Genomic DNA, 15,553 nt, shown 5'->3' on the forward strand with positions numbered 1-15,553 from the left:
GGACAGGTTATCAGTGTTGTATAAAGTACCTAAAAGGGATAATTAAAGGTATTGGTACAAGTATCTTACCAGAAAAGGACTTTGGTAGAAGTTGAAGTTACTTTTTTTTATAATATTAATGAAGTAAAAATCTTAAAGTATATAACATTTACTGTACCTACGTATCAAAAGTCATTGTCTGATATAAAATGTACTTATGGTTTAGAAGTAAAAGTATTAAAAAAGGCAGGAGTTACGATTGAGCGTGGATTGTCTTTCAACTGGAAGGTTGTGGGTTTGATTCCTGACTGTGTCCTTGAGCATGAGTCTGAATGACAAAACTGTAGTGTAAAGCAGCTCAAGACTAGAAAAGCTCTATATAAATACAGACCATTACCGACGTTTCTTCTTCTTCTTTTGATTTTATTTGGTAGTAAGGAGTAACAAAGATAGTTAGAGGACATTTAGTGGAGTAAAAGTAAAAGTTGCTATTAACTTAAATAACACATGTACAGATACATACATTTTGTACTTAAAAACGGTAAGAAAGTATTTGTACTTTGTTATATTACAACACTGCAGGCCATCGATACTGCTGCATAACATAAATAAATAATAGATGGGCAGATAAATAGATAATGTGTGTGAGAGGTGTCACATTCCGACTGTGTAACTGCAGATTAGCAGCAGCAGCAGCGGCGGCAGCAGAAAAGGCGGCTTCAGCAAACCTCGTGCTTGGTGTAGTAAAGTTGTTTATACTCGCGCAGCAACATGTCCTGTCACGTGACGCCGGCGGTCGACGTCACGGTGACGGGCGCTCACGCAGCGGCGTGTGGGTTGCAGGAGTTTGAAGTCTGACTGACTAACGAGACAACTTTACAAAAGTTTACAGCAATGAAAACATGGATAAGAGCGACAGCTGCTGCAGCGTTACCTGACTGACAGACACACACACACACACTCACACAGACACACACACTCACACACACTGTCACACACAGACACACACAGTTCCCTACAACTGGCGAGGCTGCATTTTTCTGCTCCAACAACAAAACAACAACGAGGGAAAAGACGAGCGGCTGCTGAGGTGAGTGAAACGGGGTGTTTGTTCGCTCTTTTTGTCATACACACTGACCTTGTCAGGACCAGTAGTCCTCATTGAGTCCAAAACCTGGTCTCAATGAAGCAGAACCTAATTTCTGAGGAACTGTTAAAGTATAGGACTTACATTTAAATTGTAATCAGGTTAAAGGGCCATTTCACCCCCCCAAAATCCATTTTTTTTAAATTAATTCCCACAGATAGATCTATCGTTAGACAGTGGATGTGATCCAATTGGGGAAACAAATGTATGAAACCGTTTACGGTTAGGCTTTAACTGGTTAGGGATAAATGTTCAAATGAATGAATGAATCACTAGAATGCTATAACTTAATGTTTTCTGCAACTTTCCCACGACGTGGCCTGTTATAAAAACACAATAGTGTGAATTTTATTATTATTTGTTAAAGTGTCATTGCAGCACTCCCACATGGACCTGCCCTGTGGTAATATTTGCATAATATACTCCATAGTATTTATCTACTGAGCAGTGCAGCATGTGTTCTGTAGTTGTTTTCCCTCTCGCAGATGCATTGACATTTCCGTTTAGCTGCTGGGATATTTTGAGCTTCCAAACCATTTTAAAAATGTATTTCCCCAAATATTTATGTGTACCCTCCTCCTGTCTTTATCTCTTTCCTTCCTCCATATCTGCTTCCTTCATTCTGTCTCTATAACCCCCCCACACACAGAGACAGACAGACCTTTTATGTGTCTTCTTGAAGACTTGGCTAAAACATGAGCATTTAATCCTGTGTCATCCCCTTTTTTTTGTTGTGCCTTCCTTTTTTGTCTGTCCGTCCCTTGAGTTAGAGGTGTAAGGTTTCTCCAGGGAGATTTGTAAAAACACAGGAGCTTCTCGTCGTCTTATCAGGGATGAATCTGCCTTGTCGGACCAGATTTCTGTGTTTAGGGAAACAGTGACACTCCGTCCGTGTCCTCAGGTTAAAAGGAGACACAAGGAACTAGACATGTCTGTCCTGTCAGTGACCATTAGATAGTGTCCCTCTCCTGCAGACACCTTTCCTTCGTCTTATCTTTTATCCCCCAGGTTTATCTGAGGCAAACATTTGCAGAGCCAGTGCCTACATCCGCCCCCCCCCGAATTGTCACTTCCCCAAAAATCAGCGTTTAAGTTGAAGAGCAGGTTCTTTACAATGAAGACAGAAGAAACCTTGAGCTGCTTTTAAAAAAAAGAAAACATCACTGAAATACAGAATGACACAGCAGAGGCACTGTCACTGTTCTTCTCTACTTTGGAATGTTATCTGGCTGCTGTCTTATAATTAGAGCTGCAACTAACGAATATTTTTATAATCGATTCATCTGTTGATTATTTTCTCGATTAATTGTTTGGTCCATAGAATATCAGAAAACCGTAAAAAATGTTGATCGGTGTTCGTCAAACCTGGAATTGACGATGTTCTCAAATCTCTTGTGTTGTCCACAAACCAAAATGATTAACTTTAAATGATTTCTTTGTTATTCAGAGCAAAGAAATGAAGAAAATACTCACATTTAAGAAGCTTAAACAATTGGAAATCTTGTTTTAATCATGAAAAAAGCTTTGAACCGATTAATTATTTCAGCTCTACTTATAAATATAAATGATATGTACTTGTACAAGTCTTGGCTTGGAGCAGTCACTTTAGAGACAAAATGCTTTTGTCACTGTCATCTTTTTCCCCGTAAACCAAAATTGAGCGATACATTTCTTGAGTCACAAACTCATGAGTCATATTTCCAAACTCAGCATCACCTCACATAAGTCAGTCTGACATTTATCTAAATTAGGACAATAACAGTAAACTAGAATGTTGTTACTTCTGTAGTTACTGTAAGTGCTACATTTTGCTGCCCCTGCTAATAATAATCTTTGCCTACTTGGTGATCGAGTGCTGTAAGAAAATAAATAAGATACAAGGCCAAAATTAAATTGATAGATAAATTGGCAACTGCTTTTAACTGTTTCTGTTCATGAAGTTAGACTTATTAAGATTCAGGAAGAGAAAACAACCGTTTTACATCATGTTTTTTTTTAATCGCCATATATATGTATACATATATATACGTATATATGTATGTATATACATATACACGTATATATGTATACGTATATATGTTTGTATATACATATATGTATATGTATGCATATATATATGTATATATGCTTAATTGCAGCGCTAGAGCAGCGATCGGATGTTTTTCCAGTGTGTAGATTGCTTTTCTCCAGAAACTCTGTAATCCTGCAGATTGGAATGTTGTTTAACTGCAGACTCTAAATTGACTGTTGGTGTTGACGTGGAACGTCCAGAGCGTGTCCTGCCTCTCACCTACAGTCAGCCGGGACATACACTACGTGGTTCTGCCGGCGTTCTCATTCCCGTCCACTTCTAGGTGATTATCTTTTGAATATTCTCATTTGAAATACACAATTTCTAAATAGCAAAAAGTCTCCACACACTAAAAACACTTAATTACCGGTTATAAAAAGTATTGTCGGTAGCATGGTGTGCAGACACCCAATATTTATTCAATTTGGATTTGTGTGCTTTTGTACAGTATTAATATAGAAGGTTTAGAGGTGTTTGCAGCCATTGTTGCATCCTGGGTTCAGCGTATGGCCCAAAACAGTTGTCATTGGTTAAATATAAGATTTTAAAACAAGGAGATCAGTGCAGCCAAACTACTTTATGTGTAAGAGTGTGTGTCTGTGCGTGTATACTTGTATTTGTTAGCTGTCTAGGAAACGTTGGATAAACACTGACGTCGCTGCATACTGTCTGAACTTGCAGAAATACTTTTATTGCTGCAACGCTTAGGTCTCGTCTCAATAAGTTCATTTGCAAGTTCAGACAATGTGAAGGAGTCTCCTTGCCATGGGATTAAATAGTGACTTTGTCAGGACCAGTAGACCTCATGGAACCTGGTCGTGAGGCAGAACCTCATGGTTGAGTTCAGAGCTAAAGGTTTGAATTGTGGTTAGCGTAGGGATTAACCAGAGGTGGAAAGTGATGAAACACATTTACTCACGTTACTGTAATTGAGTAGGTTTTTTATGTACATTTTGTATCCGTTACTGAGTAAAAAAAATTATTAAATCATACACCGGAAACTTAGGCAGTGAATGGTGAGGACAGGTGAATGAGGAGGACAGGTGAATGATGAGGACAAGTGAATGGTGTGGATGTGAATGATAGGGACAGGTGAATGAGGACAAGGGAATAATGAGGACAGCTGAATGAGGAGGACAGGTGAATGGTGTGGATGTGAATGATAGGGACAGGTGAATTAGGACAGGGGAATAATGAGGACAGGTGAATGGTGTGGACAGGTGAATGAGGAGGACAGGTGAATGGTGAGGACAGATGAATGATGAGACAGGTGAATGAGTAGGACAGGTGAAGGATGAGGACAGGTGAATGGTGTGGACGGAATAATTAGGACAGGTGAATGGTGAGGATGTAAATGAGGAGGACAGGTGAATGGTGTGGATGTGAATAATGAGGACAGGTGAATGATGAGGATAGGTGAATGATGAGGACAGGTGAATGAATGATGAGGACAGGTGAATGATGAGGACAAGTGAATGGTGTGGATGTGAATGATAGGGACAGGTGAATGAGGACAGCTGAATGAGGAGGATAGGTGAATGATGAGGACAGGTGAATGGTGTGGATGTGAATGATAGGGACAGGTAAGTGAGGACAGGGGAATAATGAGGACAGCTGAATGAGGAGGACAGGTGAATGAGACAGGTGAATGGTGTGGATGTGAATGATAGGGACAGGTGAATGAGGACAGGGGAATAATGAGGACAGGTGAATGGTGTGGACAGGTGAATGAGGAGGATAGGTGAATGGTGAGGACAGATGAATGGTGTGGATGAATGATGAGGACAGGTGAAGGATGAGGACAGGTGAATGGTGTGGACGGAATAATGAGGACAGGTGAATGGTGAGGACGTGAATGATGAGGACAGGTGAATGAGGAGGACAGGTGAAGGATGAGGACAGGTGAATGGGACGGAATAATGAGGACAGGTGAATGATGAGGATAGGTGAATGATGAGGACAGGTGAATGAATGATGAGGACAGGTGAATGATGAGGACAGATGAATGGTGAGGACAGGTGAGTGAATGATGCGGACAGGTGAATTGGCATGATTAGTACTCTTTCCACACCTGACATTAACTGGACATAGTTGGGTCAGAGTTAAGTCACAAACTTTCAAGGACCAATGGGAACCCTGAATTAAGCCAGGAATAAAATATTTCATCCCTTTAGGAAAATATTGACAACTAGTTAGATCCTTAATTAGTCTTCTTCAGTTGTCCTTTTAAGCAACCAACCATTGTTTATTATTAACTTTTACATCAGTGTCTGATGTAATTCACCAACTAGACTGGTGTTGGAGATTTCTACAGAATGCTATCTTGTTGTGTTTTCAGCAGGAAATAAAAATCAAATGTGTTTACTTATCTATTTTATGGGCAATTCCTAACAACTAGCATTGGTAAAATGTCACAGAGCTTTTCTCTGTCCATTAAGTTAAGGTTAGAAATTAGTCTTGCAGAGTCCTAAGTAGAATAGCTCTCCACAAGCCTGTGTGTGTGTAATGAGGGGCGAGTGTGAATCATGCTTGTGAATCACAATTGTGCCATTTCTGCACTGAAGCCTGCTTGAACGTTGCCCAGACTCTGGTGCTTTTCTTATCAGCTCAAAAAGCCTTATCTTGTATCAGCCGTGCGTCACCACATGCATCACAAGATGCCTTGGGTTTTCACTTTACAATGGTGGATTGGAGAATTTTAAACAAGAACACCGCTGCTGAGCTGAGACAGTTAATCATTACAGACTCCTCCAGGTCCACGCTGAAGAGGTGGTCTAGCTCATGATGATGAGATCATTGATCATTGTTTTATCATTGAAATAAAACATTATGGCAATCAATACTTTGAAAATTTAGGAGCGTTTTTTTTATTTTTTAAGAATATACCATCAATAAATGTGTGTATTTGTTGATGGGAACACTGTTGTTTACAGGTTTTTATCATTATGGCTGAAGTGTTTTGACCTTAGTACGCCTATGTTAATGACGCACTAATCAGACACTCATCATTGCCTGAGAACTCAACAATTAGGCTCTTAAAGAGACTCTCCACACTGCAGACATAAATTACCATTGGAAAAAAAACGGTAGATACTAATAACTACAATTTTCATGTGCACAGAAACAGAAAGTCAAATTATCTTCTATTTTAAATTATTTCAAGACAGATTTCAGCCTTTGGTTAGAAAGAAAAGAAAAAGTTGACTGAAAACTTGTCAAGCTCACACCAGAGAAAAAAGACTGTGGCTGCCATCATGGCAAAAAGTGATTTAAAAAAAAAAAAGCCGGTCCCATATTTCAAAGTATTGTAACAGCGCTGGTGGCTGACACATCCAGAAAGCATTATAAAGCTGTGAGAAGAGTCGTGATCAAAAATCTAAAGTGTGGCAGACTGTAATGGAGCACATCAGGAGGCAGAGGCTTTCAGGGAAAGTAAAAAAAAGCCTATTTTTTTCATGTATGAGAGTTCATGTATTATAGTTATTACTAGAATGTTTTCACTTTACTGCTAATTCATCTTAAATAAAACAGATGTAACTCAACTGCTGTACTGAAAATATGACGAATTATGATTTCTTAATTTCAGAAATCTGGAGTCTGTCTCTTTTCAACAGAACAAGTGTCTCCACGTGGACAGGAAAACGTTTGTCCTACACGGACAGTCAGTCTGCACACACTCATACCCAAAGGGTCTCTACGTGGACGACCGTAGAAATGTGCAGATGACTAAATGATTGTCATGTGGACGACCTGGGCTTAACCCCTAACTGCTGCCAGTGGCACGTGAATGAATGTATGAATGATGTATGACAGAGAAAGTACTGACGAATGAATGGCAGAATTGTAGGGGAAAGTATTTTGAATGATCATCACTAGACTGAGACCAAAAGCTGTATAAATACAGAGCATTTATTATTTTCAAGCTGAATGGAATCAATTGAAAATAGTGGTGATATACTTAAGCAGTTTGTGATTGGGATTTCCTCGTGTGCCATTTCTCAGGTTTTCAGGAAAAGTCTAGAAAATCTGGTTGTCTCCTGCCTTTGCTCCTGGCTACTAACTATGTTCAGTGTTTGTAATGTAACTAAGTACAAATACTTTGTTCCTGTACTTGAGTACAAAATACACTTCTCCTTCTACTTCCGGGTCAAAGTCCGGAGAGGAAATTCTGGTGCGAGTGCTGAAAACACAAGTCTGACTAAGTGCATACATGCAGGAGTAATCTGACTATGATTCCCATTATCCAGGTACGTTAGTCCGACTAAGACTAGCTCGATTTTAGTTGGACTAAATTGTTTACATGACATAAAGCAAACCAAATTATTGTCTTAGTCTGACTAAAATCAGACTAGACTTCATTTCCTGATCTTGAGGATGTTTGTAAATAAAGCGTAAGAATTTTTCTGTGTGTTAATGCATAAAGCTAAAAGTAATTTTCAAGACAAAGACATCTCAGCTGTCACAAACCACAGGTAGTTTACTCATGAGTTAAATGTTCAGCATTTGAGGTGAGTTGTCTTGAGTTGTCTAACTACAGATGATTTATTATTGATAATAAGCCATTGTGGCTGTACAGAGGTACTTTCCCATCACCTTCCTTAGTAAGACTTTTTACTGTATAACCAACCACATCCCTTGAATAGTTCATCGGTAATCCCCTGTGCCAATATTATGAGAAAGTGCAGTCTAGGATGTGACTTCAGCGTGTGGAGCAGCAGTTTTGGGTGAACTAATTCTCTGATGTTCTTCTCTGAGTCATCTTGTGCCACCATGTTTCTACAGCAGCTCAAATGGAAAGTGGAAATGAACCATTAACCATTGACAAATGAAAAACAACATCCTTTCTGGCATGTGAAGGCCACTGTAGTTGCAATCTGCGTTCTCACCTGTAGATGTCATAATAGCCGTGTTTCCACTGAGTGGAACCAAATAGTACCAAAATTAATTCATAGCATCTTTTCTGTTAAAAATGTCTAGACATTTTATAATCTAAAACTTTTTTCTATGTGTGTGGTGAATAAAAATTTACGAAGATTATTTATGTTTTGAAACCGTCAAAGTGAGGACCAATATTATTTGATATTGGTTCTCACTTGGAAAACATAAATAATCTTCGCAAAAGTTGTGTCAGTTTTGGGTGTGGAGTTATGGAATGAGCTCAATGATGAATTGAAATTGTGTAAAACTATTCAAAAAAAAGTTTGAAATGTAAAATAAATAAAAGTTACAATGCAAAATTGAAATTGAATTGAAATTGAAGCCACAAACTTAAGGCTATTCCTTTTTTGGTTATTGGCAAATTTGTGTTAAGTGATTGATGAAGATATTCATTCATTTATTCAGTCATTCAAATAACCACAGTTCCATTTTTCAGTACCCTTCCCTTGGTGTACCAGAGTAATGGTACAGTATGGTACGGGTGTCATGCCCCCCCAGAGGACAGAAATGTTTTCACGCCCCCCCTGAATTGAAATACTATTGAGAACCTGATAATTTTTTATTTATTTATCTGTATAAACCACTGTATGCGTTATCCTGCCCTGCCTCTCATGGCCCCCCTGACACCTCACCGCGCTCCCCCAGGGGGGCCCGCCCCACTATTTGAGAAATACTGAGCTCATGTTCGACGTCACGCTATATATCTCACTGTCGTGGCCAGCGTGCACAGCGCACACCCCGCCTACCAAGTAAAGGATCTGTTCTCAGTCGAAACGCAAGCTTTACAGAGGGCTTTAACGTTCCAAACCGTACTGCACCGTAACAAACCGGACTGTACCATGACGGAAACACGGCTTAACTCTAACACACTTGACCTTTATAGTCTTCAGACACTGAGGCTTTCGTACAAATATGTAGACTGCAGATATTTACAGATCGGTTTTATGAATCAGATAAACGTCATATACGACAAGATAAATAGGCAGCAGGTGCACATGCCTGTTTTCGTTTCCCGCAGTCAGTCATAAGTGATGGCAGATAAACTCCGGATCAACAGTCAGCCAACAAGCTCGGCTCTGAGTTGTGTTTAGTCAGCACAGACAAAGTCCTTCAACAAAACAAGACGTCCTCTGTAAGCATTTAACATGGTCAAAGATGTTTATGAGTCACACACACGTCCTGCACATCGTCATCAGCAGTGATAAATGTTATCATAAACTGTAAAGGTAATCCAGATTTGTTTTTTAACAGTCCTTGTATCAGAGGAGCTGGATAAAATGGAAACTACAGGAATGCAACAGAATATTAGAAACCCTCTCCACGTTTACATATGTCACAAACCCCCCAGAACAACCGTATAACTCAATCGGCAAAAAAAAAAAAAACACAACATAGCTTTCATTAAAATATTGCAGGACTGTTGAATGATAGTGGATTAGTTTGGAGCTGGAGTTCAGAGCTTACTCTGCTGACACAGGCAAATGTCATTCATTTTAAATGTTGACTTTTATTTAAATGTTCCCAGAATGAAATCATAATTTGGTAAAACTGCTTCCTCCTTCTCTGCACCATGGACATGGAATGAGCTGCAAAACATAATTTTACTACAGACACTTGCCTTCTTTAAACACGTTTAAAGGCATTTTATGGACTGTCATAAAAAGATTCATGTTGTTTTACCTCTTTGAGGCGTTCGGATTAAGGTTATCTTTTTTTTTACTCTCCTTTAATGACCTCCTTTTAACTTTTATGTCCTGTAGTGAGTTTTATATCTGAAATTGTCATGTCTCTGTAACTATTTGTATCTATCTGTGCTGCTATCTTGACCAGGACTCCCGGGAAGAAGAGATCTTGTATCTCAGTGAGATCTTCCTGGCTAAATAAAGGGATATTCCCCTTTAACTTCTCTCTAATAATGTTGTAAATTAATGTTCCTCAACTTATTTTCCCAGCGTCCATTACATCAGACTCCACTCACTCAAGAAAAGCACAGTGTCAAATATGTGTGAGCAAACTCATATGTTCTCTTGTAAAAAGGTGCAGGTAACATCACATTCAAGCATCACGTGTTCATCGCTTTAATAAACAATTTTATTCGACTTGTAGTGACATGAAATCACAGACGCCGACAGCAGCACAGAAAGCACGAGTGCACATTTATAACTCTTGATTTGAATAGTGAGTGTCAATGAAACGACGGCTGTAAAACTCCAATTATCTTTCGTTACGTTAATGTCAGTAAAACACTAATACGTTTGTCATAAATTTGAAAATCCATCAAGTCAAAACACAATGTTTACTTGATAACACTGTTGACTACCCGACATATTAGAAGACGTGTCTTCAAGACAAAGTTTTATCTAGAGAGTGTTGAAAGAAATTGCATTTTATTATCTTTTCTATGAAGCATGGAAAATATCTCCATATTTCATTTAGCTTGAAAGACAGCGCATTTGGTCCGGGCTGCTGATTAAAAGTAGCATTTTATTATTATTATATTACATCAATGTTTGTTTAATCAATCATCAGTGCATCTTATAAGCCTGTGTGGACTTATTCTTTGTGAGTGACTTGAAAATAAACAAATCTGTTCACTGAAGTAATAAAAGTGCTTCGTCGTGTTCTTTTCTCTCTGGATAGAAAGGCTCGTCGGACTTTCTTGTGTCCTTTTAGATCTGTCTGTGTATGCTTTATGGATGAGTTTTAAAAACTTTTTGATTTGATTTTGAGACTGATGTTGCTGCTTCTTTTTCTTGCTTCTTCTTATGTTGTTTGTGTGTAATGTAACACACAAGTGAAAGCCCTCAGTTAGTCAAAGTGACAGCGATTGTGTTGTAAGATCCCTGCTTATAGTGACACACTGACTTAAAAGTGTTGTCCTTTGAGATGCTGTCTGTCCCCTTTTCCCTTTAAGGGATTAGTTTGTTCAGTTAGTTGACAAAGGCATTTTTAATAACTTGTCTTGTCGTGATTTACATTGTTAAAGCCTCCTCTTTCTGTTGTTACTTCAGCCCACAGAGTGGGAGTGGGAGTGGCTCTGTGTGTCTGTCTGTCTGTCTGTGTTTCTGCACTTGCCAATATGACCAACAGAGGCCGACAGAGGCTTGTTGTGTGAATGGGGTGAAGTCTGCCATCTCTGATTGCCTTGTTTTACCTTTGTTTCAGTTGCTGCAACAAATAACCAACATCCATGTCTTGGCTTGAGGTAAATAAAACACACACACACACACACACAAACTTGTTTTTATTTCTTCGTGAGGACACCACAGCCCCTTGCCCTAACCTTAACCATCACAACCAAGTTCCTATACCCTTAGGCTAACTTAAACCCAATTCTTAACCCTGAAAAAGCCCTGTGTGACAGACAACTGTCTGTCCCCACATGGTCAAAATGACCTCGTAAAGACATAAATACAAGTACATGTGTACACACACACACAGGTTTACATGACTTCAGGGGACATTGCATTGACTTACATTCATTTCCTGGAGACTTTCCTCTAACCATAACCATAGTTACTACTGGCCTAATCCTAACACTGATCCCAACCTTACCTAACCCTAAACTCAAAACATGTCTTCACCTTAAAATGTAGTCATTTACGATATGGGGACTTGCTCTTTGTCCCCATAATGCGACTGAGTAAACAGATTTAGGTCCCCACAAAATTAGTAATACCTGTACACACACATACACGTGGTATATAATGTGTGGTTATGTTTCATAGAAAATGTTACAGTGGTTTTTAAAGAGAAACTAAAACTGTTATTGTTATTTATTTGCCAAATAAAAAAACAATACGATTTAAATGATTAATATAAAAAATCCCCAAAGATTTTGATAATTAACCAATGCGGTTAATTTAAGGCAGCTGTGCCTTTGAGTGGTGGTCTAATAAATGTGTTAAGCACTGGTTATGGATGCACGTTAACGTTTAACTGTAAATGGTGTTACATAGTGCATTGTTTTTATGATTGCCTGTTTTATTACATCAATTATCGTGTTACGTTAATGTTTTTCTTCATCAGTGCATGCAGGACATGAGCAACTTTAGAGGTATATTGCATCCTCAAATGACAGAAAAGAAAGAAAGAAAGAAAGATAGATGAAAGAAAGATGACACTGTCAAAGTGGTGACACACAGTGGTGAATGTAGAGAACTATCACCTTTTTTTTACTTACTATATACAGACTGTATATAAAAATCTGAAGCCTTGAGATTTGTGATTTAACTAGTGCCGTGATGGTTTTTGTAACACTAAGGCGTCTCACTCTTATGTGCCATGCTTTAGTGTATGATTTTTCTCTAAATGGTAAAACACAATCTATAAAATTGACATTGTGTGCTACTGGAGAAGACCTGAAACCAGCTGTTGAGGATATAATTCAAGTCTAGTTATTTTTGTAACCAGCAAGCAGATTCACCCCCCTGGTGGCTAACCGCTACTTCTGTCTTACTTCCTGGGCTATGTCCATTTTTTACCAGTCTATAGCTCAGTGTTCCGACACAGAAGCAGCTGTTTTACCACAAAAAAAGGCACTGGGTCAGCCCCAAAACCGATTGACACAGTTAGAGAAAGTGAATGTAGCACTCAACAGATGACGAGTGACTTCACTCTGCTATGAACTACCTGCACAGAATAAACTAACATTTAAAAAGTCAACGTCAGTACTTTTGAGCATCCTCACTTAAAATGTTAGCGTCTAAAATTAGTACTGAATGTGAAAAAATAACCCATCATCTGTTCTGTTAGATCAGATGCCCGAAGGTGAGGTCACCTCAGTCTTGACTTCTCTGATTCATCACCCTCACCCACAGTCTTCCTCCGTGGTATTTTGAGTATTCTTTAGAACATTTCAGCCTTCGTGAAAACATTGCGCTTCCGTGTGTCTGTAGAGTTAATCACAGCGCACCTACAGAGGCCGGTTATTTATAGACCGATGCCAATCACTGTCTTTGCGGTCCTGGGTGTCATTATGCACTTTGGATACTAGGTAAATGTTACAGCTTTGCATTAATGGCTAACATTCACACATAATCACACATCGCTCACACAGCGGGCTGGTTTATCCAGCATGGTTATGAAGAATTAATATTAATTTTGCCAATTAGGAAATCTGCAGTAGCTGTGTTTTGTCTCATGAGTTTATGAAGGAGCTGTGTCTCCTGATGAAATGCGCTGTCTCTTTGTGTGTCTCGCTCTGTGTGTGTGTGTGTGTTTGACACCTTTTTCCCATCAAAAAAGTGTCAACTCCATTCCTCCTGCACTCGTGTGAAAACATATGTGTGGGGATACAGCAGATGGATGCGCAGTGCATTGTGGGATACCTACTGTGTTGAACTTTTGTGTGGAGCATCAAAATACTGTCTGAGCTCCCACTGTTCACACTCAACACGTCTCACATCTACACCTTAATCATAATGACCTAATGTTTAACTCTAACCTAAACCACAATTCAAATCTTAGCCCTGCATTTAACCACTTCCTCAGAAGTGAGGTTCTGCCGTATGAGGACTACAGGTCTAAAGAGGTACAGCCTCTGAGACTGTAAGAGGTGCAGGGAGGTTCTAGCTCTTAGTGTACCATGTTGTTTATTTTCTGAGCATAAAGACGAGAAGGGGATCAGCCGTGAGTCCCATTGTAAGGTTCTGTTTAATGACATAAGAGCTTTGATTGAATGCAGGCGAGTGCAGATGCCACGTTCACATGACTAATCAACCAATTTGCAGAAATGAGATTGGAGAGGGCGCGAGATTGGGAGAGAGAGAAAATGAGTCACCAAATCACTAAATCCAAGACAACAAATTAATACGGAGAAATTAATTCATTGTCTACTGCTTTATTCTCCACATGAGGGTTCTCCCCCCCTGACAGTACCGTACCATTTTTACTCTGGAATGGCTCAGCCATTTCTCCATGCGTGTATGTTGGTTGTGTTTACCCACAATGCCCTGTGTTGTAGCAGACCGAGACCTACGTTTTTAGGCTGACCAGAGTTTGCTTCTTTGGTGCGCCTCAGAGTTGAGTTGCGCATTCACACCTCCCCAAACGAACCAGGGTTCGATTAAGAAGGGCTGGTGTGAATGCATCCTAATTTTCATACCTAATGTTCAATTGGGGAGGACGATGGCCAGCAGCCATAACAAAAAGCTCCATTATTGAAGAGAGATAACTTTAGGTTAACTGTGTGAGATACTGTGTCGTGTGTCGTGAGATACCAAAATAAATGTTGAAAACAAGCAGGCATGGGATAACTCTGAGGAGGTCATGACACACACATGACAGCTTTAACATCTGAGTCATCATGACTCTGCTGTATTAACATTATTTTTTCCCTACAGCACCACATGTAATATGACTGGGATTTGATTTAAACAATGGTATATTTGTTGTTTGGGAGTTTGCGTGTCACTGTGTCCTCCTGTCACACTGTGTTGAAAACGAGACAGACACTTCAGGAAATCGCGCGAGTCACTGACTGCCGCTCAGTGCTCTTGATTAACGGATAAACGTGTGGCAGAGACGAGTGCGCTCGGTTTTTGTAGAGGCAGAGCAGAGGCCTGCTGAGACTCCACCGTCCCCCACCTCATCACACACCAGCCCCACGGCCTCCATCTCATTAGCACTTCCTGTGTGACATGGTGGGGGGACCACAGCCAGGTGATAACACAGACAGCTGCCTCCTCTCTGCTGCTGATTGGCTGAAGGAAACTGTGTCTATTCAGAAGAGAGAGCGACGGAGCCTGTTGAAGCAAATGAACAAATAAACAATAATATGATCAATGCAAAAGAAAATGGTTTTAACTTTTAACAGACAAAGTAGTAAAGTTTGTCATTTGTCACTGACCTATAACTCAGATTGTAGTGGAGCGCTCATGCAACTCAGTAAAATACACTTTATGAAATAAGGTTTAGTGTCTTGCTTTTGGACTTTTTGAAATGTCGAGTTTGTAAATCCAGTCTAACTTCACAGCCTCCATAGTGCGTAAGATTAAGTTAGTTAATTGTTCGTGTGCACTCAGTTAACTGGGTCGTCTTTTAAAATGAAAATGAAAAAATTAAATGAAAAAAATTGTAATTGCAATGTGACAAATTAAGAAAAAAAAAAAAAACCTATCCAGAAAAGGTCCAAAAGAGGTAACACATTCATACAAGTACGCACACACACACAGAATCTGGGGTTGGGAAGAAATTTGATTACTGACTGGTTGAAAAGCATTATGATGTTACTTTTAATACTCTACTATCTCCTCTATGTGCTGTAAGATCAGGGTGAGATAATGTTCCTTAAAAATGATTAAGCCTTTGCCTAAACTCTAGTAAATAATATGAATAATAATTAAAAATACTATCAATAGGAGAACAGGGCACATTTATGTGTTTAGGCTACTTAAAAAAACACAAAATATGTGAAT

General features: G+C 39.3%; 1 protein-coding gene across 2 annotated transcripts in view; it reads left to right on the forward strand.

The window, feature by feature from the left end:
* Nucleotides 1-814: 814 nt before the first annotated feature.
* Nucleotides 815-15,553, forward strand: part of LOC122780729 (cAMP-specific 3',5'-cyclic phosphodiesterase 4D-like) — a 92,377-nt gene continuing 77,638 nt past the window's right edge. Inside the window, exons 1-3 of one of the 2 annotated variants that reach the window (XM_044043931.1) lie at nt 815-1,069; nt 3,359-3,480; nt 11,301-11,340. In XM_044043931.1, the coding sequence (XP_043899866.1) occupies nt 11,326-11,340 (15 nt within the window). In that variant the 5' untranslated portion in view covers nt 815-1,069; nt 3,359-3,480; nt 11,301-11,325. The remainder of the gene's footprint in view (nt 1,070-3,358; nt 3,481-11,300; nt 11,341-15,553) is intronic. The other variant, XM_044043930.1, reaches the window with a different exon arrangement.

Source organism: Solea senegalensis, linkage group LG14, assembly GCF_019176455.1.
Source record: "Solea senegalensis isolate Sse05_10M linkage group LG14, IFAPA_SoseM_1, whole genome shotgun sequence".
NCBI classification, from domain to species: Eukaryota; Metazoa; Chordata; class Actinopteri; order Pleuronectiformes; family Soleidae; genus Solea; species Solea senegalensis.